This window comes from Salvelinus fontinalis, chromosome 28, assembly GCF_029448725.1.
Source record: "Salvelinus fontinalis isolate EN_2023a chromosome 28, ASM2944872v1, whole genome shotgun sequence".
NCBI lineage: Eukaryota > Metazoa > Chordata > Actinopteri > Salmoniformes > Salmonidae > Salvelinus > Salvelinus fontinalis.
Genome location: NC_074692.1, coordinates 36,735,721 through 36,762,223, shown reverse-complemented (window position 1 = coordinate 36,762,223; position 26,503 = coordinate 36,735,721). Strand labels below are relative to the sequence as shown.

General features: G+C 43.7%; 1 protein-coding gene across 4 annotated transcripts in view; it reads right to left on the bottom strand.

Moving 5' to 3' along the window:
- The window catches only part of LOC129826660 (kinase suppressor of Ras 2-like), a 130,057-nt gene that overhangs the window by 20,434 nt on the left and 83,120 nt on the right, over positions 1–26,503 (bottom strand). For 3 of the 4 annotated variants that reach the window (XM_055887627.1, XM_055887628.1, XM_055887629.1), the window contains exons 7-17: positions 26,111–26,180; positions 23,319–23,402; positions 22,649–22,733; positions 20,237–20,264; positions 19,875–19,981; positions 14,895–15,063; positions 14,557–14,598; positions 12,045–12,117; positions 6,310–6,367; positions 2,137–2,296; positions 1,391–1,586 (exon numbers count right to left, since the gene is read on the bottom strand). In XM_055887627.1, the coding sequence (XP_055743602.1) occupies positions 1,391–1,586; positions 2,137–2,296; positions 6,310–6,367; positions 12,045–12,117; positions 14,557–14,598; positions 14,895–15,063; positions 19,875–19,981; positions 20,237–20,264; positions 22,649–22,733; positions 23,319–23,402; positions 26,111–26,180 (1,072 nt within the window). Of the gene's footprint in view, positions 1–1,390; positions 1,587–2,136; positions 2,297–6,309; positions 6,368–12,044; positions 12,118–14,556; positions 14,599–14,894; positions 15,064–19,874; positions 19,982–20,236; positions 20,265–22,647; positions 22,734–23,318; positions 23,403–26,110; positions 26,181–26,503 lie in introns of all 4 variants that reach the window. The other variant, XM_055887630.1, reaches the window with a different exon arrangement.

The following is a 26,503-nucleotide window of genomic DNA, read 5'->3' as shown; positions in this document are numbered from 1 at the left end:
ACAGGGGCGGGGGCTTCAGACTGGTTTGATGAGTTACCCTCACATTTCCTCTGAAGAAACAATGACACAGCAGTTTAACTGACAAATAGAAAACGAGGGAGAGAATCAAATGGAATCAAAGGAATTATTGTTGTTTTGTTACTTTTACAAGTTACTTTGTGGAGTCTTTCCTTTGTTGAAAAGGGGACAACGCAACAAAGGAATTTCCCTAAAAGTGAACACTACAAAACATTTAGTCACGTCTAGACAGGGATTTAGCTACAATATGATTACACCTGCTTCATCTCCAGGTATACACTTCTACTCGTGAGGTAGTTTGGATTCCGCCTTCACCTTAGCAAACATTAATTTTCTTAGCCGTAACATTGTCTGTTTGTGTTCTTAGCCAGCCACTAACATTTCATATTTTATTCATAGAAATCTCTATGATAAACACCTTGAGACGTGTTTAAACGCCAGATAAACACCTTGAGATGAATCATCAAGTTCATTTTTTGGGGGGTCCTGTTACATGACAAACAATACCATATCTCTAAACCTATAACGGCGCATCCTGAAAGGCCAGTCTTTGTGTAAGCACAGATCTTTAGACAACACGCAAGGGCTGTGGCGAATCACTGTACACCCGGCTTGGCTCAACCCAGTGCACGTCAAATCAGCCAGCCAGACAGCACAGCCAGGACACTGCGTTCCGCTTCGTTGAGACACCCATGTCACACACTAGTGCTCCAGAAGGGAATGGAGCGCTGTATGATGATCTATAGTGAATCTACAAAAACATCACCCTTGTTGGAGAGAGAGAGACTCTGACTCAGGCCCCAGAGTAACAAAGACTCATACTACGTAGCTAAACTACTTCACAAGAGAATTGTATTTTTTCTTCACTGCTTTTTTCTTCACTGCTTTACGATAGCTTTGCAGGGATTTTGATGTCAACGTTCAGAAAAAGGATTGGGCGATAGCATCCACTTCACCACTGTGGGATCAGGGATAGGAGAGGTGAATTTAAGGGGGGGTTACTGTGACGTTAAAAGGGTCGAGCTGCTTCCCTACAGTAAGAGACCAGCTGGTGGTATGGGACTACCACCAACCATCACAGATGTTACTTAATGTATTGCTGTTCCTAAACTGCCCAGTATAATTATGGCAGGGTTGTCAGACCCAATTCCCCATCCTGTACTTGAAGAGGACCCACAACGAAATGCTTACTGATGCAGTTCGATTAGAAGACCACAGTCAGTTCGTCAGTTGGCTGGGATCCATGTTGGAACAGAGCTCAGGAATGACAAACATCATCACTCACCTGGTGAAGATAGCCAGGGGTGGGGGGCTCATGCAGGCACCCGTGAAGAGGACCACACACACACAGGGGAGGGTTTAGGGGACTCACCTGGTGATGATGGCCAGGTGTGGGGGGCTCATGCAGACACCCATGAAGAGGACTACGTTCTCATGTCGGGTGTTACGGTAGGCCATCACCTCCCGCTTGAAGGCCTTCAGCTGGTCCTCGTTGTCCCGCTCGATGTCGATGAGGCGGATGGCCACCTCACCATGCCAGCGCCCGTGGAACACCAGCCCGAAGCGACCTGAAGAGAGCAGGTAACTTAGAGGTTAGAGAGGTGGACCTGTAGCCAGAGGGTCGCTGATTAAAATCTCAAGTTGGATCTGAATTGGTAACTAAAGGACTACTAGTGTCAGATCCCAGCTAAAATGTCCCACCATTGTGACCCTGAAGCAAGGCACTTCGGGGCGGCAGGTAGCCTAGTGGTTAGAATGTTCGGTTGCTGGATCAAATCCCCAAACTGACAAGGTAAAAATCTGTCGTTCTTCCCTCTTCCCTGTTCCCCACTACAAAGTCAAATGCTCAGCTTGTGTTATTGGAGATGTAATGTAAGGCAGTTAACCCACTGTTCCCCGGTTGGCTGTCATTGTAAATAAGAATTTGTTCTTAACTGACTTGCCTAGTTACATTTTTTTTTTTTTTTTTTTTTTTTTTTTTTAAATCTAGCTCCAAGGATTCTGCACAATGGCTGACCATGTGCTCTTTTCAAATGACTGTGACTGGATTGTATGGGGCATTATAGAACAGATGTAACAGTTTGACTAATACAATTGTTTTGTATTCTATTCTATTACCTTTCCCGATGAGTTCCCCTATCTCCAGCTGTTTGAAGGGGATGTCCCACTCCTGGAGGAAGATGGATGTCTGGCTGGCCTTGCGGGGGAAGTTACGGGCCGACAGCAGAGACAGGTTCATCTCCTCAAACTCATCCTCCGAATCCTCCACCTCATCGTTCTGTTCAGGAGAGGAAGATGAAGGGGAAGATCAAGAAGAGAGGAAGATGAGGAGGAGAGGAAGATGAGGAGAGGAACAGGAGAGGAAGATGAAGAGGAGAGGAAGATGAGAGGAAGATGAAGAGGAGATGAAGAGGAGATGAAGAGGAGAGGAAGATGAAGAGGAGATGAAGAGGAGAGGAAGATGAAGGGGAAGATCAAGAGGAGAGGAGAGGAAGAGGAAAATGAGAGGAAGATGGAGAGGAGAGGAGAGAAAGATGAAGAGGAGAGGAAGATGAAGGGGAGAGGAAGATGAGAGGAAGATGGAGAGGAGAGGAAAATGAAGGGGAGAGGAAGATGAAGAGGAGAGGAAGAGGAGAGGAAGAGTGAAACTCCTTTCAATCCAGGTCCACAATAAGTGTTTTATTTTTATTTATTTATTTTTTCCTACAACACAAAAACAACAACAAAACACCCACTATACAAAACATTCTCGAAGATGGTCAACATACAATTTACGAATTCTGTCAAATATGTCTGGTTTATGTTGGATGTTCTGTTGAGTCTAACGGGATGTCTGGTTTATGTTGGATGTTCTGTTGAGTCTAACGGGATGTCTGGTTTATGTTGGATGTTCTGTTGAGTCTAATGGGATGTCTGGTTTATGTTGGATGTTCTGTAGGGTCTAATGGGATGTCTGGTTAATGTTGGATGTTCTGTAGGGTCTAATGGGATGTCTGGTTTATGTTGGATGTTCTGTTGAGTCTAATGGGATGCCTGGTTAATGTTGGATGTTCTGTAGGATCTAACGGGATGTCTGGTTTATGTTGGATGTTCTGTAGGGTCTAATGGGATGCCTGGTTTATGTTGGATGTTCTGTAGGGTCTAATGAGATGCCTGGTTTGTGTTGGATGTTCTGTAGGGTCTAATGGGATGCCTGGTTAATGTTGGATGTTCTGTAGGGTCTAATGGGATGTCTGGTTTATGTTGGATGTTCTGTAGGGTCTAACGGGATGTCTGGTTTATGTTGGATGTTCTGTAGGGTCTAACGGGATGTCTGGTTAATGTTGGATGTTCTGTAGGGTCTGACGGGATGTCTGGTTTATGTTGGATGTTCTGTAGGGTCTAACGGGATGTCTGGTTTATGTTGGATGTTCTGTAGGGTCTAACGGGATGTCTGGTTTATGTTGGATGTTCTGTAGGGTCTAATGGGATGCCTGATTTATGTTGGATGTTCTGTAGGGTCTAACGGGATGTCTGGTTAATGTTGGATGTTCTGTAGGGTCTAACGGGATGTCTGGTTTATGTTGGATGTTCTGTAGGGTCTAACGGGATGTCTGGTTTATGTTGGATGTTCTGTAGGGTCTAATGGGATGCCTGGTTTATGTTGGATGTTCTGTAGGGTCTAACGGGATGTCTGGTTTATGTTGGATGTTCTGTAGGGTCTAACGGGATGTAGCTAGATCGTTCAATCCTGCAGTTTGTTATTGAGGGTGGATATGAAGCTTTCCAATTGATGGCTATAATTTTTTGTTGTTGCAGCAATTAGATTACAAAACGTTCTCTGATATTGATCACCAATATTTACATTTCCCAAGAAACATAATCGTGGAGATGGATGGATATAAATTCCTAGACACAATGAAATGATAGCACATATGTTATGGCAGAATGGTGTCAGTTTGTTACAGGACCACAGCATGTGTAATAGTGTTCCTTTGTGCTTTTTGCATCTCCGACACAGATGAGACATTTCTGCCTGCATTACATGCATGCTGGCAGGAGTGTAGTAAGTCCTACAAATGATCTTACATATATTATAGGAGCAGGTACGAACATGTCCACATCTCTGTGACCAATGGTTCTCCTCAATTTCTTCCTTTAGATCAGTTTCCCAGTTTCCTTATAGGTTCTGAACCAGCAGGTAAAGGTTCAATCCACCTTAACTTTGGCAATCAACTTCTTTGTCGTTGCAGCTTCTTTCACTATTGTTTCTATGCTAGATGCCTTAGGTTGTAAGAATTGAAAGAAATCTGTAACTACCAATTGGATACCACAAAATTGAGGGAAAAAAGGGAGGAAAAAAACAACATATACAGTATATATATGTAATTACAAAAAAAAAATTAAACGAAATAAAAAATAGCTCAGTCATACATCTTTATATGAGGTAGTTCAAGACCTCCAGCTTTATAGGGGAAGTGGAAAACAGTCAGATTTATAGGGGAAGTGGAAAACAGTCAACTTTATAGGGGAAGTGGAAAACAGTCAGCTTCATAGGGGAAGTGGAAAACAGTCAGCTTCATAGGGGAAGTGGAAAACGGTCAGCTTCATAGGGGAAGTGGAAAACAGTCAACTTTATAGGGGAAGTGGAAAGCAGTCAGCTTTATAGGGGAAGTGGAAAGCAGTCAGCTTTATAGGGGAAGTGGAAAACAGTCAGCTTTATAGGGGAAGTGGAAAACAGTCAGCTTTATAGGGGAAGTGGAAAACAGTCAGCTTTATTGGGGAAGTGGAAAACAGTCAGCTTTATAGGGGAAGTGGAAAACAGTCAGATTTATAGGGGAAGTGGAAAACAGGCAGATTTATAGGGGAAGTGGAAAACAGGCAGCTTTATAGGGGAAGTGGAAAACAGTCAGCTTTATAGGGGAAGTGGAAAACAGTCAGCTTTATAGGGGAAGTGGAAAACAGTCAGCTTTATAGGGGAAGTGGAAAACAGGCAGCTTTATAGGGGAAGTGGAAAACAGGCAGCTTTATAGGGGAAGTGAAAAACAGTCAGCTTTATAGGGGAAGTGGAAAGCAGTCAGCTTTATAGGGGAAGTGGAAAACAGTCAGCTTTATAGGGGAAGTGGAAAACAGTCAGCTTTATAGGGGAAGTGGAAAACAGTCAGCTTATAGGGGAAGTGGAAAACGGTCAGCTTTATAGGGGAAGTGGAAAACGGTCAGCTTTATAGGGGAAGTGGAAAACAGTCAGCTTTATAGGGGAAGTGGAAAACAGTCAACTTTATAGGGGAAGTGAAAACAGTCAGCTTTATAGGGGAAGTGGAAAACAGTCCACTTGACTCTTGAGGTCTTTCCAATCCAAATAAAGGCCTGGAATAAATACATCAACCTTGGTAATTTATTAATTTGGAAAATGTTGACCCTACCTAACATAAAAATGGTGAGAGATCTTCATCTCTGAATATTAGATTAAATCTTATCTATTAAAGGGATACTTCGGGATTTTGGCAATAAGGCCCTTTCTCTACTAGCATGCTAGTAGATACCATAGACTACCAGTCAGTGTGCTAACGCTAATTAGCATTAGTTTGCGAAACTACTTCTAACCTTCTTTATACTGGACACAGATACATAAAAATGGTATCCACAAGTTCATCTAACTCTGGGGAAGTAGATAAAGGGCCTCAATGCCAAAACCCTGAAGTCTCCTTTCAAGAGTAATTGATTTATATTATATGCTTCCGAAAGATGGCATGGTATTAGTACACCAAGGTATTTCATATATGTCTTTGTCCATTTCCATTTAAATTTACTTTCAAAGCTTGAGAAGTCCTGATTAGGAATGGACATTATTTCACTCTGAATCCTGATACAGCACCATATGTATCCAACAGTAGTAAAAGAAATGACAGAGAATGTTCTGGTTCAGATAAATTAACTAAAATGTAATCTGCATTCAATGACATCACATGTTGACCTCCACCAATCTCTATTCCCCCGGATTGAGCCATGAGTTCTAATAATTGATGCTATTGGTTCTGTGGCGAAAGAGAACAGATAATTAGACAAACTAGTTGTATACTTATTTAATGTGTTATCCTCTATCCTCTGGGCTCTACTGTGCAATTATTACATTATATTCTAATAAAATCCAATTAAAGGAAATTGAAAGGGTGAAAATGGACAGCCTTGTTGTGTGGTTGGAGAGGATTGCCATCTGGAGCATCAGCATGCCAAACTATAACAAAAATGACGAATGCTACACAGGTTCTATTCAGAAACAAATCCCACAATTTCATTAGAGGGTGGACTCACGTCTGATGTAGGTTCCACTTCAATCTGTAGTAAAGGGTTTAAAGGGTTCATCTCGACTCTGTAAGCAAGAGGAGGGCATGCAGATGGGATGAGCATTTTACATTGTACACGCTAGCATCATACACACATTATACATTGCACATGCTAGCATAACACATCTGCAATGAACCGTGTTGAATCACGCATCATGGACGGTGATTAAACTCCATGCACTTTCTGAACCCTCCTTTCTCTTTATCTAGCTAGGTGGCCAGGCAGAAAGGCATTCTACAGGTAAGATCTTCCAACCTCTGTGTCATCAGTAGAGCTGTACACACACACACACACACACACACACACACACACACACACACACACACACACACACACACACACACACACACACACACACACACACACACGAGGGTTATTAATTATGTAATCTTTTATGTTTTGGGTGGACCCTGCAACAGCTAATGGGGATCCTAATACAACTCCCCCCCCCCAGCCCCCCCCCCCCCCCCCCCCCACACACACACACACCCACCCCCACAATCCCCACCCAACCCCCACCCTCCACACACACACCCAACCCCCCCACACACACACAACCCACATCCCCTTACACACACACCCAACACACATCCCCCCCACACACACCCAACCCACATCCCCCCACACACATACCCAACCCCCACCCTACTACACACACACCAACCCACATCCCCATACACACACACCCAACCCTCCAACACACACACCAACCCACATCCCCTTACACCCCCCCCCCCACACACACACATACCCAACCCCCACCCTACTACACACACACCAACCCACATCCCCATTCACACACCCAACTCACATCCCCACACACATACCCAACCCACATCCCCCCACACACATACCCAACCCACATCCCCCCACACACACCCCCAACCCACATCCCCCCACATGCACATACACCCCCCCTCTCTGTGTGCAGAGTAATACTACTGGTGGCCCTGTGTTGTGATGGTGACGGTGTATGAAATTATGTATGTGATTCCTTTGGTATACGTGGCCCCTGGTAGGTCGTCAGTCTCCTAATGAGAGGATCCAGCCAGGGCCAGAGAGAGGCCCTCATTAACCCAGAGAAGAGGCGGGGGAAATTGCCAGCTGGTACTAGACTCTGGCTGGGTGAGGGAGTGCATGGAGCCACACACAGAGGAGAAGACTGGCTTTAATTACATCATGAGAATGTGGGTTTCATAACCAAGATAATGGATTCATATTTGTCAGAAAGCAGAGGAAGAGAAAAAGAGAGAGAGAGAGAGGGGGAGAGAGAGAGGAGGAGAGAAGGAGAGAAAGAGGGGGAGAGAAGGAGAGAGAGGGGGAGAGAAGGAGAGAGAGAAGGGGAGAGAAGGAGAGAGAGAGGGGGAGAGAATGAGAGAAGGGGAGAGGAGAGAGAGAGGAGGAGAGAAGGAGAGAGGTGGAGAGAAGGAAAGAGAGAGGGGGAGAAAGAGAGGGGGAGAGAGAGAGGGGGAGAGAGAGGGGGAGAGAAGGAGAGAGAGAAGGAGCGAAGGTGAGAGAAGGAGAGAGAGAGAGAGAGAGGGGGGGGAGAGTGGGAGAGAGGGGGAGAGGAAGAGAGAGAGCGGGGGAGAGAAGGAGAGAGACAGGGAGAGAGAGAGGGGGAGAGAAGGAGAGAGAGAGGGGAGAGAAGGAGAGAGAGAGGGAGAGCGCAAGAGAGAGGGGGAGAGAAGGTGAGAGAAGGAGAGGGAGAGAGAGAAAGAGCGAGAAAGACAGAGGGAGAAAAAGCAAGACAGAGAGAGAGAGAGAGGTGGCTGCACCTTTCTCCAGAAGGAGAGAAGGAGAGAGAGGGGGAGAGAAGGAGAGAGAGAAGAGAGAGAAAGGTGCGAGAAGGAGAGAGAGAGGGGGAGAGAAGGAGAGAAGGGGAGAGAAGAGAGAGAGGGGGAGAGAAGGAGAGAGGTGGAGAGAAGGAGAGAGAGAGGGAGAGCGAGAGGGGGAGAGAAGGAGAGAAGGAGAGAAAGAGAAGGTGAGAGAAGGAGAGAGAGAGGGGGAGAGAGAGAGGGGGAGAGAAGGAGAGAGAGAGGGGGAGAGAGAGAGGGGGGAGATGGAGAGAGAGAGGGAGAGAAGGAGAGAGAGGGGGAGAGAGAGAGGGGAGAGAAGGAGAGAGAGAGAGGGGGAGAGAGAGAGGGGGAGAGAGAGAGGGGGAGAGAAGGAGAGAGAGAGGGTGAGAGAGAGGGGGAGAGAGAGGGGGAGAGAGAATGAGAGAGAGGGGGGAGAGAATGAGAGAGAGAGGGAGAGAGAGAGGGGGAGAGAAGGAGAGAGAGAGGGAGAGAGCAAGAGAGAGGGAGAGAAGGTGAGAGAAGGAGAGGGAGAGAGAGCAAGAGAGAGAAAGAGAGAGAAAGACAGGGAGAAAAAGCAAGACAGAGAGAGAGAGAGAGGTGGCTGCACCTTTCTCCAGTCATATTGACACTGAAATAACACCTGTGTCAGTCACTTAGAAGGTATAAAAAACATTAGAAAGTCATTAAAACAGTAACCCATTTCTGTCAGCTTAAAAATCCACCAACAATTGACTATGAAAATCGTCTATGAAAGCTAGTTTAGGTTTAGGTTTAGTTGAACATCTTGGTAAATACAGTAAGCAGTTTCTAAAAGCTAAAGTCACTGAGCGCTACCTTGCATTTATTTATGTGATCGATTTAGAGTTCAAAGAGATTGGCATCACTCCTCGTCTGCTCCTTCTGCTTGTTTTCGGCAGCCAAGTGGAATCCAGTTGGCATCTTAACTATAACATGCGGTTAAGGCCATGTTAACATTAGCCCCAGAGTGTTTGTCTTGTCCTGCATCTCTCATTGAAATTGTCACAAAAACGTCTTTGCTCCAATAATTTTGAGTCCCTATCCATCCCTCGACCAATGGAGGGACAGAGACCGACGAACAAGATGTAATATGAGGCTTATCTAAAACGGTCTGTTTTTGCTCACAAGATCATGCGAACAACATTGCTCTGCATCGCGCTACAAAATTTCTTGGCATATCATTTAAAAATAAAATGGATGTCATTTTCTGACCTACTACACTGGTGGAGGGAGACAGAGGAAGAATCAGAGCTATCCCACTGGGCATATCTAGTTTTGATTTCCATTTGGTTGAGTTTTCAAATAACGTGAATTCAACGTGAAATCAACAACACATGTCATCATGTCATTGGATTTAGGAGAAAATTTGGGCGAAAAAAAAGGAAATTCCCTTAGGGGCGGCAGGGTGGCCTGGTGGTTAGAGGAGGTAGCCTAGTGGTTAGAGGAGGTAGCCTAGTGGTTAGAGGAGGTAGCCTAGTGGTTAGAGAAGGTAACCTAGTGGTTACAGGAGGTAGCCTAGTGGTTAGAGGAGGTAGCCTAGTGGTTAGAGGAGGTAGCCTAGGGGTTAGAGGAGGTGGCCTAGTGGTTAGAGGAGGTAGCCTAGTGGTTAGAGGAGGTAGCCTGGTGGTTAGTGGAGGTAGCCTAGTGGTTAGAGGAGGTAGCCTAGTGGTTAGAGGAGGTAGCCTAGTGGTTAGAGGAGGTAGCCTAGTGGTTACAGGAGGTAGCCTAGTGGTTAGAGGAGGTAGCCTAGTGGTTAGAGGAGGTAGCCTAGTGGTTAGAGGAGGTAGCCTAGTGGTTAGAGGAGGTAGCCTAGTGGTTACAGGAGGTAGCCTAGTGTTTAGAGGAGGTAGGTAGCCTAGTGGTTAGAGGAGGCAGGTAGCCTAGTGGTTAGTGTTGGACTAGTAACCAGCAGGTAGCCTAGTGTTTAGAGGGGCATGTAGCCTTGTGGTTAGAGGGGCATGTAGCCTTGTGGTTAGAGGAGGCAGGTAGCCTAGTGGTTAGAGTGTTGGACTAGTAACCAGCAGTTGGCCTAGTGGTTAGAGGGGGCAGGTAGCCTAGTGGTTAGAGGGTCAGGTAGCCTAGTGGTTAGAGGGTCAGGTAGCCTAGTGGTCAGAGGGGCAAGTAGCCTAGTGGTTAGAGTGTTGGACTAGTAACCAGCAGGTGGCCTAGTGGTTAGAGGGGGCAGGTAGTCTAGTGGTTAGAGGAGGCAGGTAGCCTAGTGGTTAGAGGGGCAGGTAGCCTAGTGGTTAGAGGGGCAGGTAGCCTAGTGGTTAGAGGAGGCAGGTAGCCTAGTGGTTAGAGAAGGTAACCTAGTGGTTACAGGAGGTAGCCTAGTGGTTAGAGGAGGTAGCCTAGTGGTTAGAGGAGGTAGCCTAGGGGTTAGAGGAGGTGGCCTAGTGGTTAGAGGAGGTAGCCTAGTGGTTAGAGGAGGTAGCCTGGTGGTTAGTGGAGGTAGCCTAGTGGTTAGAGGAGGTAGCCTAGTGGTTAGAGGAGGTAGCCTAGTGGTTAGAGGAGGTAGCCTAGTGGTTACAGGAGGTAGCCTAGTGGTTAGAGGAGGTAGCCTAGTGGTTAGAGGAGGTAGCCTAGTGGTTAGAGGAGGTAGCCTAGTGGTTAGAGGAGGTAGCCTAGTGGTTACAGGAGGTAGCCTAGTGTTTAGAGGAGGTAGGTAGCCTAGTGGTTAGAGGAGGCAGGTAGCCTAGTGGTTAGTGTTGGACTAGTAACCAGCAGGTAGCCTAGTGTTTAGAGGGGCATGTAGCCTTGTGGTTAGAGGGGCATGTAGCCTTGTGGTTAGAGGAGGCAGGTAGCCTAGTGGTTAGAGTGTTGGACTAGTAACCAGCAGTTGGCCTAGTGGTTAGAGGGGGCAGGTAGCCTAGTGGTTAGAGGGTCAGGTAGCCTAGTGGTTAGAGGGTCAGGTAGCCTAGTGGTCAGAGGGGCAAGTAGCCTAGTGGTTAGAGTGTTGGACTAGTAACCAGCAGGTGGCCTAGTGGTTAGAGGGGGCAGGTAGTCTAGTGGTTAGAGGAGGCAGGTAGCCTAGTGGTTAGAGGGGCAGGTAGCCTAGTGGTTAGAGGGGCAGGTAGCCTAGTGGTTAGAGGAGGCAGGTAGCCTAGTGGTTAGAGGGGCAGGTAGCCTAGTGGTTAGAGGGGCAGGTAGCCTAGTGGTTAGAGGGGAAGGTAGCCTAGTGGTTAGAGGGGCAGGTAGCCTTGTGGTTAGAGTGTTGGACTAGTAACTGAAAAGTTGCAAGATCAAATCTCTGAGCTGACAAGGTAAAAATCTGCCGTGCTGCCCCTGAACAAGGCAGTTAACCCACTGTTCCTAGGCTGTTATTGAAAATAAGAATTTGTTCTTGACTTGCCTAGTTAAATAAATAAAAAAATTATGTTGATGAGTTTTTGCAAATCCAATTCCTTTTCCACGTCGATTCAAGGTCATCACATTGGTGTTTTGGATTGAAATGGCGTGGAAACAATATTGATTCAACCAGTTTTTGCCCGTTGGGATTTTAAACACTTTATTTATTGACTAAGGTCAGAATACAATAGTCACGATAACTCATGTTGTTTATACTGTATCCCCGATGTCAACAGCGTTATGGCCGACACTCCTCCCAAGTTACTTGGCAGACTTCCCTTCAACCAACCCTTCTTGATTGACTAAGGTCTGAATGAAATAGTCTCTGACAGTGACTTATCTGCTGCATGGTGTGTTTCTGTGGCCGACACGACTCCCAAGGTACTGGGAGACTGTATGTCGCGTGTCAACTCAAAGACTGACACCTCACTGACATTCTCATTAGATGTTGATTGCGTGACATTGGTTTACTACCTGGTACAATGGTTGAGCCAAAACAAATATAAAGAAAGCAATCCCGTTTCCTAGTTTCCTACTTACCCCGGCTCAGACAGGACAGGGTGCAGGATGACCTGGGGTGCCCTGCTGGGGGCCTCTGGGGCCAGGGCCACATCTAGAGAAGAGAGGTGTATTATAAATCATCACAACACTGGGCATTACATAGTCTTTATACCACAGCACAGTGTAATATCACATACAGTGCATTTGGAAAGTATTCAGACCCCTTGACTTTTTCCACATTTTGTTACGTTACAGCCTTATTCTAAAAGTGATTAAATAGTTTTTTCCTCATCAATCTACACACTAATTCTCTATAATGACAAAGCTAAAACTGATTTTTTGATTTTTTTTTTACAAAAAACTGAAAAGAGAAAGAAAGAGGGGGAAAAAATAAACAAATACACTGAATATACAAAGTATGTGGACTCCCCTTCAAATGAGTGGATATGGCTATTTCAGCCACACCCTTTGCTGACAAAATGGAGCAGACCACCATGCAATCTCCATAGACAAACATTGGCAGTAGAATGGCCTTACTGAAGAGCTCAGTGACTTTTAACGTGGCACCATCATAGGATGCCACCTTTCCAACAAGTCAGTTTGTCAAATTTCTGCACTACTACAGCTGCCCCAGTCAACTGTACGTGCTGTTATTGCGAAGTGGAAATGTCTAGGAGCAACAACGACTCAGTCACGAAGTTGTAGGCCACACAAGCTCAGAGAACGGGACCGCAGAGTGCTGAAGTTGCAACACCCACTAACGAGTTCCAAACTTCTTCTGAAAGCAACCTCAACACAAGAACGGTTCGTCGGGAGTTTCTTTAAATGGGTTTCCAAGGCCGAGCAGCAGCACACAAGATTAAGATTACCATGCGCAATGCCAAGCGTCGGCTGGAGAGGTGTAACGCTCGCCGCCATTGCACTCTGCAGCAGTGGAAATGCATTCTCTGGAGTGATGAATCCCGCTTCACCCTCTGGCAGTCTGATGGATGAATCTGGGTTTGACGGAAGCCAGGATAACGCTACCTGCCCCAATGCATAGTGCCTACTGTAAAGTTTGGTGGAGGAGGAATAATGGTCTGGGGCTGTTTTTCATGGTTCAGGCCCCTTAGTTCCAATGAAGGGAAATCTTAACGCTACAGCATACAAAGACATTCTAGACCCTTCTGTGCTTCCAATTTTGTGGCAACAGTTTGGAGAAGGCCCTTTCCTGTTTCAGCATGACAATGCCCCATTCACAAAACGAGCTCCATACAGAAATGGTTTCTTGAGATCGGTGCTAACATTAATTCATAGAAAAAAATTACTATAAATAGACATCCTAAAGAATACATTTCAATACATTTCTTTAAAAAACAAAAGAACAAAATAATATACTGTATTTTGGATATTTATTTTAGTGATTACTTGGTCAAACTGATTCATTTTTAATCAGTTTAATCATTTTCAAATGATTTGATTTAACTGTCATGTGACATAAGTATAAAAAAATAAATTAAAATGATCATTTCTCACACATGAAAGACGGACACTCATGACAGTTGTGGTTTTCAATTGTACAGTTCTGACTCAGTGGCAGAACTTGGCTAGCCAGCACAGAGCCCTGTCCTAAACCCCATCGAACACCTTTGGGATGAATTGGAACACCGACTGCGAGCCAGGCCTAATCGCCTAACATCAGTGCCCGACTTCACTAATGCTCTTGTGACTGAATGGAAGCAAGTCCCCGCAGCAACGTTCCAACATCTAGTGGAAAGCCTTGCCAGAAGAGTGGAGGCTGTTATAGCAGCAAAGAGGGACCAACTCCATATTAATGCCCATGATTTTGGAATGAGATGTTCGACGTGCAGGTGTCCACATATTTTTGGCCATGTAGTTTATGTTATATTGTCACATACACCAGATAGCATAGGGGTGCTGAGGATGCTGCAGTGCTGCCTGGTAAATCAGAATAAATAAATAAATAAAATAAAATATTTATATTTATTTATTACTATTGTATGAGCGGACCAAAACAGTCAACAACAGCGCAGAGAGAAAAAAGGATTTCAGTACCTACACAACTAACCTTCTTCCCGCGGCCATGCCAGATAGCTGAAATGTGTAGCTTTGTGTAGTTTTGTGTTGTTTTGTGTTATTTTGTCTTCATTTGTGCTGCTTTGTGTTGCTTTGTTTTGCTTTGTGTTGCAAATGAGTTGTTTGATAGGCTGGTAAGTACATGTAATACAATTATAATGAAATGTTTTAACTGAAAACATTTAATTATAAGAAATAAGCAGTGGGAGTTGTTAACAGCATTGGCCTCATGACACTACTCATGGCTTCATAACATACACTATGAGGATCAGTCCTATATCACTATGCTGTATCTCTGACTCTTCCAAAGGTTACACCCCATTTCACCCCCATACAGATGTAGGATCTTCATTTGATCACGCTGTTGTTGAAATAAAAACTTGCAATGTATTCAAGGTTTAAAAGTTTAAAAGTACCCTCCTCCTTCGGCCTGGTGCAGTATGGGTATCGTAATGCTCAATTACAAGGCACTTACCTGGGAAGATGAACTGCTGCTTGTATTTGAAGTAAGAAGAGGCTGGATAGAAGGGGAGAGGGAGAGAGGGAGGAGGGAGAGCGAGAGTGGATCAGAGTTATGGTGCAGACCCTTTTTGTCTTCTTTCACTGACAATCAGCACAGAGCTGGGTTCATAGAAGGGTAGAAATGTCTTTCCTAGAGCAGATATGTTGAACAGACAGCTCTAAAAATCTAACAGTAGTAACACTAAATGTACTACTTCTATCAGAAGAAATGTCTAAATGAACTATAAATAAAGTTTGATTTGAGACTTTATCTGGGGAAAAAAACTCAATGTTTTCATTTAAATCCCGTACCTGTTAAACTGAACTGTTTCTGTAGCCGTGCCGACTGTGGGGAGGGGTGCAGGGGGGAGGGAGGGGTGGCACTGGAGGGGAGGGGGGGAACGGGGGAGGAAGGAGTGGAGGAGGTAGTGGAGGAGGGGTTACTACTGGAGTCTGGCTGGTACGGGACAGGTATGTGATCCTGAGAACAGAAAGAGATAGGGAGAGAGGAAGAGAGGGAGAAAGAGAGTGAGAGTGAGAGTGAGAGTGAGAGTGAGAGAGAAAGATAGAGGGAGAAATAGGGAGAGAAAGGGAGAGAGAGGGAGAGTGAGGGGGATAAAGAGAGAGATACAGAGAGAGATAGAGGGAAAGAGGGGGGGGGGGTAGAAAGAGATAAGGAGAGAGATACAGAGAGATACATAATTAAATAGACCAGTATTATAGTTTATCTCTATGGCCATTAGCAGGTGGAACTAGTATATTTTCAGGCTCTTCCTCATTCACAAGACAGCACCTGACAACGCACCTGTTGTCTAATGGTGTTGTTATGATGAGGGTCCATAGAGATACTAGAGAGATATGTGCTCTCGGAGCTAAAAGCCCTTTTACGTGGTAGGGTAGAAATGAGTGGCCTTGGTTGACCTCTCTCATTATGGAGCGTTGCTGTGTGTGTTGTTGACTTATAGCTGCTAATAGTATGTTCATTTCCTGGTTGTATTGGGGAAGTCGTACAGAGTGAGGGAGTGAAGAAACTCTGGTCTCAAACTACACTAGTAATGGTCATAGTGAATTAGTAGATGTCCATTAAAAGTATCTCATTAAAAAAAAGGCAAAACTAATGACAGGACACAGTGAGGTAAAACGCTGAACTGTATCAGGGCAGTAAAATGCCCCTGATGAAGTTATGATGAGGGTGTAGAGCACAGGTGTCAAACTCATTCCACGGGGGGCCGGGTGTCTACGGGTTTTCGCTCCGCCCTTGTACTTGATTGATGAATTAACATCACTAATTAGATAGGAACTCCCCACACCTGGTTGTCTAGGGCTTTATTGAAAGGAAAAACCAAAAACCTGCAGACACTAGGCCCTCCGTGGAATGAGTTTGACACCCCTGGTGTAGAGGTTTTCAGTTCTGTAATCCCAAACAGTGTTTGAAGAACTGTAAAGTATACATCTGTTGGCTACTGTTTGAAGAACTGTAAAGTATACATCTGTTGGCTACTGTTTGAAGAACTGTAAAGTATACATCTGTTGGCTACTGTTTGAAGAACTGTAAAGTATACATCTGTTGGCTACTGTTTGAAGAACTGTAAAGTATACATCTGTTGGCTACTGTTTGAAGAACTGTAAAGTATACATCTGTTGGCTACTGTTTGAAGAACTGTAAAGTATACATCTGTTGGCTACTGTTTGAAGAACTGTAAAGTATACATCTGTTGGCTACTGTTTGAAGAACTGTAAAGTATACATCTGTTGGCTACTGTTTGAAGAACTGTAAAGTATACATCTGTTGGCTACTGTTTGAAGAACTGTAAAGTATACATCTGTTGGCTACTGTTTGAAGAACTGTAAAGTATACATCTGCTGGCTACTGTTTGAAGAACTGTAAAGTATACATCTGTTGGCTACTGTTTGAAGAACTGTAAAGTATACATCTGCTGGCTACTGTTTGAAGAACTGTAAAGTATACATCTGTTGGCTACTGTTTGAAGAACTGTAAAGTATACATCTGTTGGCTACTGTTTGAAGAACTGTAAAGTATACATCTGTTGGCTACTGTTTGAAGAACTGTAAAGTATACATCTGTTGGCTACTGTTTGAAGAACTGTAAAGTATACATCTGTTGGCTACTGTTTGAAGAACTGTAAAGTATACATCTGTTGGCTACTGTTTGAAGAACTGTAAAGTATACATCTGTTGGCTACTGTTTGAAGAACTGTAAAGTATACATCTGTTGGCTACTGTTTGAAGAACTGTAAAGTATACATCTGTTGGCTACTGTTTGAAGAACTGTAAAGTATACATCTGTTGGCTACTGTTTGAAGAACTGTAAAGTATACATCTGTTGGCTACTGTTTGAAGAACTGTAAAGTATACATCTGTTGGCTACTGTTTGAAGAACTGTAAAGTATACATCTGTTGGCTACTGTTTGAAGAACTGTAAAGTATACATCTGTTGGCTACTGTTTGAAGAACTGTAAAGTATACATCTGTTGGCTACTGTTTGAAGAACTGTAAAGTATACATCTGTTGGCTACTGTTTGAAGAACTGTAAAGTATACATCTGTTGGCTACTGTTTGAAGAACTGTAAAGTATACATCTGTTGGCTACTGTTTGAAGAACTGTAAAGTATACATCTGTTGGCTACTGTTTGAAGAACTGTAAAGTATACATCTGTTGGCTACTGTTTGAAGAACTGTAAAGTATACATCTGTTGGCTACTGTTTGAAGAACTGTAAAGTATACATCTGTTGGCTACTGTTTGAAGAACTGTAAAGTATACATCTGTTGGCTACTGTTTGAAGAACTGTAAAGTATACATCTGTTGGCTACTGTTTGAAGAACTGTAAAGTATACATCTGTTGGCTACTGTTTGAAGAACTGTAAAGTATACATCTGTTGGCTACTGTTTGAAGTGTGAAAATGAATTAGTACAACAACAACAAAACATCCAATAGGCGGATTAATCCAGTACTGCTAGTCCGTCTGAGAGACTGAGATTAATCCAGTACTGCTAGTCCGTCTGAGAGACTGAGATTAATCCAGTACTGCTAGTCCGTCTGAGAGACTGAGATTAATCCAGTACTGCTAGTCCGTCTGAGAGACTGAGATTAATCCAGTACTGCTAGTCCGTCTGAGAGACTGAGATTAATCCAGTACTGCTAGTCCGTCTGAGAGACTGAGATTAATCCAGTACTGCTAGTCCGTCTGAGAGACTGAGATTAATCCAGTACTGCTAGTCCGTCTGAGAGACTGAGATTAATCCAGTACTGCTAGTCCGTCTGAGAGACTGAGATTAATCCAGTACTGCTAGTCCGTCTGAGAGACTGAGATTAATCCAGTACTGCTAGTCCGTCTGAGAGACTGAGATTAATCCAGTACTGCTAGTCCGTCTGAGAGACTGAGATTAATCCAGTACTGCTAGTCCGTCTGAGAGACTGAGATTAATCCAGTACTGCTAGTCCGTCTGAGAGACTGAGATTAATCCAGTACTGCTAGTCCGTCTGAGAGACTGAGATTAATCCAGTACTGCTAGTCCGTCTGAGAGACTGAGATTAATCCAGTACTGCTAGTCCGTCTGAGAGACTGAGATTAATCCAGTACTGCTAGTCCGTCTGAGAGACTGAGATTAATCCAGTACTGCTAGTCCGTCTGAGAGACTGAGATTAATCCAGTACTGCTAGTCCGTCTGAGAGACTGAGATTAATCCAGTACTGCTAGTCCGTCTGAGAGACTGAGATTAATCCAGTACTGCTAGTCCGTCTGAGAGACTGAGATTAATCCAGTACTGCTAGTCCGTCTGAGAGACTGAGATTAATCCAGTACTGCTAGTCCGTCTGAGAGACTGAGATTAATCCAGTACTGCTAGTCCGTCTGAGAGACTGAGATTAATCCAGTACTGCTAGTCCGTCTGAGAGACTGAGATTAATCCAGTACTGCTAGTCCGTCTGAGAGACTGAGATTAATCCAGTACTGCTAGTCCGTCTGAGAGACTGAGATTAATCCAGTACTGCTAGTCCGTCTGAGAGACTGAGATTAATCCAGTACTGCTAGTCCGTCTGAGAGACTGAGATTAATCCAGTACTGCTAGTCCGTCTGAGAGACTGAGATTAATCCAGTACTGCTAGTCCGTCTGAGAGACTGAGATTAATCCAGTACTGCTAGTCCGTCTGAGAGACTGAGATTAATCCAGTACTGCTAGTCCGTCTGAGAGACTGAGATTAATCCAGTACTGCTAGTCCGTCTGAGAGACTGAGATTAATCCAGTACTGCTAGTCCGTCTGAGAGACTGAGATTAATCCAGTACTGCTAGTCCGTCTGAGAGACTGAGATTAATCCAGTACTGCTAGTCCGTCTGAGAGACTGAGATTAATCCAGTACTGCTAGTCCGTCTGAGAGACTGAGATTAATCCAGTACTGCTAGTCCGTCTGAGAGACTGAGATTAATCCAGTACTGCTAGTCCGTCTGAGAGACTGAGATTAATCCAGTACTGCTAGTCCGTCTGAGAGACTGAGATTAATCCAGTACTGCTAGTCCGTCTGAGAGACTGAGATTAATCCAGTACTGCTAGTCCGTCTGAGAGACTGAGATTAATCCAGTACTGCTAGTCCGTCTGAGAGACTGAGATTAATCCAGTACTGCTAGTCCGTCTGAGAGACTGAGATTAATCCAGTACTGCTAGTCCGTCTGAGAGACTGAGATTAATCCAGTACTGCTAGTCCGTCTGAGAGACTGAGATTAATCCAGTACTGCTTGTCCGTCTGAGAGACTGAGATTAATCCAGTACTGCTAGTCCGTCTGAGAGACTGAGATTAATCCAGTACTGCTAGTCCGTCTGAGAGACTGAGATTAATCCAGTACTGCTAGTCCGTCTGAGAGACTGAGATTAATCCAGTACTGCTAGTCCGTCTGAGAGACTGAGATTAATCCAGTACTGCTAGTCCGTCTGAGAGACTGAGATTAATCCAGTACTGCTAGTCCGTCTGAGAGACTGAGATTAATCCAGTACTGCTAGTCCGTCTGAGAGACTGAGATTAATCCAGTACTGCTAGTCCGTCTGAGAGACTGAGATTCACAGCATTTCAAACAGAAAGAAAGAACAGATGGACTTTTGATAAGACAAACCTCAGATGTGGAGCCCAGAGCAGTGTGTGTGTGTGTGTGTGTGTGTGTGTGTGTGTGTGTGTGTGTGTGTGTGTGTGTGTGTGTGTGTGTGTGTGTGTGTGTGTGTGTGTGTGTGTGTGTGTGTGTGTGTGTGTGTGTGTGTGTGTGTGTGTACGGTGGTTCCTACCTTGTTGATTTTGCTGGTTTTGGGCAGCGTCTGACTGATGGTCAGGTCTGTGTACCTGAGGGGGTTGTTGATGTCACATGGTACCGATTCAGTCCGAACCAAACGAGCTGGTAGAGACAGAATCAGACGTAAACAACAGAACACCGAGTGAGGTCTTTGAGCAGATGTGATATGGCTGTCCATTAGAGAAAGTCTTTATCTACTCAAATTTCTAAATGTGTTAAATGGAAGATGGTCCCTTGTTACTATCACAAGGGAACATTTAAGAACACCATAAGATAGCTGGCCAACTTCAAATAGCAGAGACTTCAGAAAGGTTCTGTCGTTTAAAAAAGAAAGGTTGATAAAATTGATTGTTTTACCTTGATTTCCTTGGTGATCTGTCGCACCAGTTGAGAGAAAAACAGAGAGGTTTAAAGAACATACAGTAAAAAACCACTTCAGATGACAGAGAACCTTGTAAAGAAATACTTCCATAACTAAAGCACTATGGCAGAGAATGAGTATTATTTTAAAGTAATACTTCCATAACTAAAGCACTATGGCAGAGAATGAGTATTATTTTAAAGTAATACTTCTATAACTAAAGCACTATGGCAGAGAATGAGTATTATTTTAAAGTAATACTTCTATAACTAAAGCACTATGGCAGAGAATGAGTATTATTTTAAAGTAATACTTCTATAACTAAAGCACTATGGCAGAGAATGAGTATTATTTTAAAGTAATACTTCTATAACTAAAGCACTATGGCAGAGAATGAGTATTATTTTAAAGTAATACTTCCATAACTAAAGCACTATGGCAGAGAATGAGTATTATTTTAAAGTAATACTTCTATAACTAAAGCACTATGGCAGAGAATGAGTATTATTTTAAAGTAATACTTCTATAACTAAAGCACTATGGCAGAGAATGAGTATTATTTTAAAGTAATACTTCTATAACTAAAGCACTATGGCAGAGAATGAGTATTATTTTAAAGTAATACTTCTATAACTAAAGCACTATGGCAGAGAATGAGTATTATTTTAAAGTAATACTTCCATAACTAAAGCACTATGGCAGAGAATGAGTATTATTTTAAAGTAATACTTCTATAACTAAAGCACTATGGCAGAGAATGAGTATTATTTTAAAGAAATACTTCCATAACTAAAGCACTATGGCAGAGAATGAGTATTATTTCAAAGTAATACTTCTATAACTAAAGCACTATGGCAGAGAATGAGTATTATTTTAAAGTAATACTTCTATAACTAAAGCACTATGGCAGAGAATGAGTATTATTTTAAAGTAATACTTCCATAACTAAAGCACTATGGCAGAGAATGAGTATTATTTTAAAGTAATACTTCTATAACTAAAGCACTATGGCAGAGAATGAGTATTATTTTAAAGTAATACTTCTATAACTAAAGCACTATGGCAGATAATGAGTATTATTTTAAAGTAATACTTCTATAACTAAAGCACAATGGCAGAGAATGAGTATTATTTTAAAGTAATACTTTTATAACTAAAGCACTATGGCAGAGAATGAGTATTATTTTAAAGAAATACTTCCATAACAAAACCACTTTAGCAGAGAATATAGCAGAGAATGAGTATTATTTTAAAGTAATACTTCTATAACTAAAGCACTATGGCAGAGAATGAGTATTATTTTAAAGTAATACTTCTATAACTAAAGCACTATGGCAGAGAATGAGTATTATTTTAAAGAAATACTTCCATAACAAAACCACTATAGCAGAGAATAAAGCAGAGAATGAGTATTCTTTTAAACAAATACTTCTATAACTAAAGCACTATGGCAGAGAATGAGTATTATTTTAAAGAAATACTTCCATAACAAAACCACTATAGCGGAGAATGAGTATTATTTTAAAGTAATACTTCTATAACTAAAGCACAATAACAGAGAATGAGTATTATTATAAAGAAAGTAATACTTACATAACAATCCAAATAAGTATTCCTAATATGAATATGTTTTGCGCTGCTGAATTACAGTAGGGCTATATACAGTACATCTCTCCTAACTTGAGATACATGTGCAGTTTGTATTACTGCTTATGTTGAGAATACTACGAAGACGTTGTGTGGCCTGTGTATCAAGGTCTACAGCTATTAAAATGGTGCATTAACGCTTTCAGTCGCTTTAATAAACACATCTACTAAATTGTTATTTATTTTACCAGGTAAGTTGACTGAGAACACGTTCTCATTTGCAGCAACGACCTGGGGAATAGTTACAGGGGAGAGGAGGGGGATGAATGAGCCAATTGTAAACTGGGGATTATTAGGTGACCATGATGGTTTGAGGGCCAGATTGGGAATTTAGCCAGGACACTGGGGTTAACACCCCTACTCTTACGATAAGTGCCATGGGATCTTTAATGACCTCAGAGAGTCAGGACACCCGTTTAACGTCCCATCCGAAAGACGGCACCCTACACAGGGCAGTGTCCCCAATCACTGCCCTGGGGCATTGGGATATTTTTTAGACCAGAGGAAAGAGTGCCTCCTACTGGCCCTCCAACACCACTTCCAGCAGCATCTGGTCTCCCATCCAGGGACTGAACAGGACCAACCCTGCTTAGCTTCAGAAGCAAGCCAGTAGTGGTATGCAGGGTGGTATGCTGCTGGCAAATGGCATGATGTATGAATTGAAATAGCCGTGGTGAAATGGTCCTTGAAGTTATGTGACCTGTACATGAAGTCAGGCTTCAGCCTTACAGTAAGCTGCTGGTATACAGTCCTTTGTTACCTTTGAGGGGGTTACTCCCTCCTCGCTGGATGATCAGCAAATGGCAAGGCGGGGCTTCTTTGGTGCATTTGTTGTGGCACTTCAGCCTAGTGAAAAAAACAGAATGATATACACCCTGAAACCAGGGTCGTGTCTGAAATAGCACCCTATTCCCTATATAGTGCACTACTTCTGATCAAAAGTAGAGCACTATATAGGAAATAGGGTGCTACTTCGGACATAACCCCTGACATCACCGAATCTCTGCTATTCATTTTCAAAACAGTTCAAATAAAAATGTCTTGAATGTTTAATAGTCTGGGTCATTAGGGAAATAAAAAGCTGTCCTTCTGTCAAAGATGTCTCATTCGGTCGATTGAGAAATTGGTTAATTTCTTTGAGTAATCTGTTTAAAATGATAATGGTAATTGCTGTTCAGTTCCTTTACAGAGACTTTTCAAAGTATACCGTGACAAATGATCTTTACAGAATTCTAATAAGAATGTATGGATGACAAAAAAGAGCTTATGACCCATAACCAACCAGCATAATGACTGATGTAGATTTGTTTTCTACTTCACTAAGCACACCAGGATAAATTGTAAGAAACATTTGATGAATGGCAAAAATGTTTTGTCATGGTGTAGACATGCTTTTCATGAACCAAGATCATTTTGGGAAGAAGGACCTACTTGCAGTTTTTACATTTGAGTCCAAACAACATTCCTTTTCCACATACTATGCATGTCTGAGACATCCAATACTTGGTGGAAAACCTGCAATGACAAGAGAGAAGAGAGAGAGAGAGAGAGACAGCGAGAGAGAGACAGAGAGAGAGAGACAGAGAGAGACAGAGAGAGACAGAGAGAGAGAGAGAGAGAAAGAGAGAGAGAGAGAGAGAGAGAGAGAGAGAGAGAGAGAGAGAGAGAGAGAGAAAGAGAGTTCAGATCACATAGACAAAACATCTCTTCTACCTGTTTCTCCATGCATAAATGAGTCCCCAATAATAATAATAAACAGCAGGTGTGCATCACTGCACAGAGGGAACATCACTGATTGCTTGTGACCTTTCAGACAATGATTCCTATTCCCACGTGATGACAAATGGCTTTTGTCATAGAACGCCTCATATTCACAGGTTAACCTTTCCTTAGCATATGAAAGATGGGCGCCTTTAGGCTTATTCTTCCCCTCCCTCTAAAGATTGTCGTGCCAATGCACCTTGATTCAATTTGGGGTTCACCTGGCACTCCTTTCATTATCCCCCTCCAATGGTGAGTTTGTGGCTGTGCTCTTTGAATAACTGTTGTGACAGCCCACTTAAATCAACGTAGAATAGATGTTGAATTGACGTCTGTGCCCAATGGGGAGAGACCATGCTGCTGCATCAAGACGGTAAGACAGCAATCATTCCCAGAGATGAAGATGGAGCCAGGCAGAAACCGCGGCACGGCCCAAGATCTCAAGATGCTGCCACTTATCAAACAGGCAAATCTACAGTGTGTCTTAATTCTCTTGAACGATAAAGAGCAATTCCCTACTTCGAGGTTCGATGGAGTATCTGAGTGCCAGGAAGCCCAGGGAAGAGCTAGGGGGTTTATTGACTGATAGATCTGACACCTGGGTTCAAGTAGCAGGCTGGCTGGGGTAATGGAATATGACTGATACAGGCTGACACCTGAGTTCAAGTAGAAGGCTGGCTGGGGTAATGGAATATGACTGATACAGGCTGACATCTGGGTTCAAGTAGCAGGCTGGCTGGGGTAATGGAATATGACTGATAGAGGCTGACACCTGGGTTCAAGTAGCAGGCTGGCTGGGGTAATGGAATATGACTGATACAGGCTGACATCTGGGTTCAAGTAGCAGGCTGGCTGGGGTAATGGAATATGACTGATACAGGCTGACATCTGGGTTCAAGTAGCAGGCTGGCTGGGGTAATGGAATATGACTGATACAGGCTGACACCTGGGTTCAAGCAGCAGGCTGGCTGGGGTAATGGAATATGACTGATACAGGCTGACACCTGGGTTCAAGTAGAAGGCTGGCTGGGGTAATGGAATATGACTAAAACAGGCTGACACCTGGGTTCAAGTAGAAGGCTGGCTGGGATAATGGAATATGACTGATACAGGCTGACACCTGGGTTCAAGTAGCAGGCTGGCTGGGGTAATGGAATATGACTGATACAGGCTGACACCTAGGTTCAAGTAGCAGGCTGGCTGGGGTAATGGAATAGGACTGATAGAGTCTGACACCTGGGTTCAAGCAGGAGGCTGGCTGGGGTAATGGAATATGACTGATAGAGGCTGACACCTGAGTTCAAGTAGCAGGCTGGCTGGGGTAATGGAATATGACTGATAGAGGCTGACACCTGGGTTCAAGCAGCAGGCTGGCTGGGGTAATGGAATATGACTGATAGAGGCTGACACCTGGGTTCAAGTAGCAGGCTGGCTGGGGTAATGGAATATGACTGATAGAGGCTGACACCTGGGTTCAAGCAGCAGGCTGGCTGGGGTAATGGAATATGACTGATAGAGGCTGACACCATGGTTCAAGTAGTAGTTTTAGCAGGCCATACCTATGCTACCAAAGTTAGACTGGCATTAAAGGTGAGATATGTTTTCACAGATATCTCTTTTCCATTCCCAGCGAGATGGTGCTATAGCCAAAGTAGCCAAGGAAAAGGGGGGTTTATTTGCTTACCACATGATTTCATATGTGTTATTTCATAGTTTTGATGTATTCACTATTATTCTACAATGTAGAAAATAGTAAGAATAAAGAAAAACCCTTGAATGAGTAGGTGTCCAAACTTTTGACTGGTATTGTATATAAATGTGCTTGTCTCTGGCTGATGAGGCATTAAGACATGTGTACACAACCACTCTCTTTCCTCCTCAGTGACCTTCAACAGTGGGCAAACTCCCACGTACTTCTGTGGCTGAGAGAGAGAAGAAGAGGGAGGGAGGGAGGGAGGGAGGGAGGGAGGGAGGGAGGGAGGGAGAATAAGAGAGAGAGAATAAGAGAGGGAGGGAGGGAGAGAGGGAGGGAGGGAGGAGAGAGAGACAGAGAGAGAGAGAGAGAGAGAGACAGAGTGACAGACAAAGAAGTAGAGAAAAGTCGGTACGTAGGCAGGTTCTCGTGGCCAATAGCGGTGGTGTATTGCTCAACTTGGAAATCCGTAGCATTTGGGAGTCATCAGGGGTTCAAATGTGGAATGAGCACGAAGATGACTTCTGCCCCCTATAATTGGTCTGACATTCTGTTCGTCAGGTGTGGAGAAACAGACACATTAAGACACACTACACACATGTGCAGGCAGGCACACACCTTAATTCCTGAACACTCAAACCACCACACACACACACACACACACACACACACACACACACACACACACACACACACACACACACACACACACACACACACACACACACACACACACACACACACACACACACACACACACACAGGGTACCTGTGTATTATGGAGTTTCCCAGGTCTCTCTGGGGGATCTGTGGGGACCAGCGAGGCACTGAGAGAGTGTCTGGAGGAGGAGAGATATAAAGAGGGATGGATAAGAATGTAACGATGATTAGATATTGGACCAAACGTAGGGCTTGATTGATTCAGTCAAACATGCAGCTTTGTAGCCTAAAACTTGTGTCTTAATGTGTTTGGACGGTGGAGGGTAGGACTAGATATCAACACACGCCCTTGCATTGAATAGTTCCCTGCTGAATACCACAGTACACTGATTGTGACTGGGCTAAAGCAAACACCGATTTGTGGAATGCATGACATTTCGCTGTATTAATAGATGAGTAAAAACTGGTCTGATCTCGCTTTGGTCTTTACTACAATCAATTA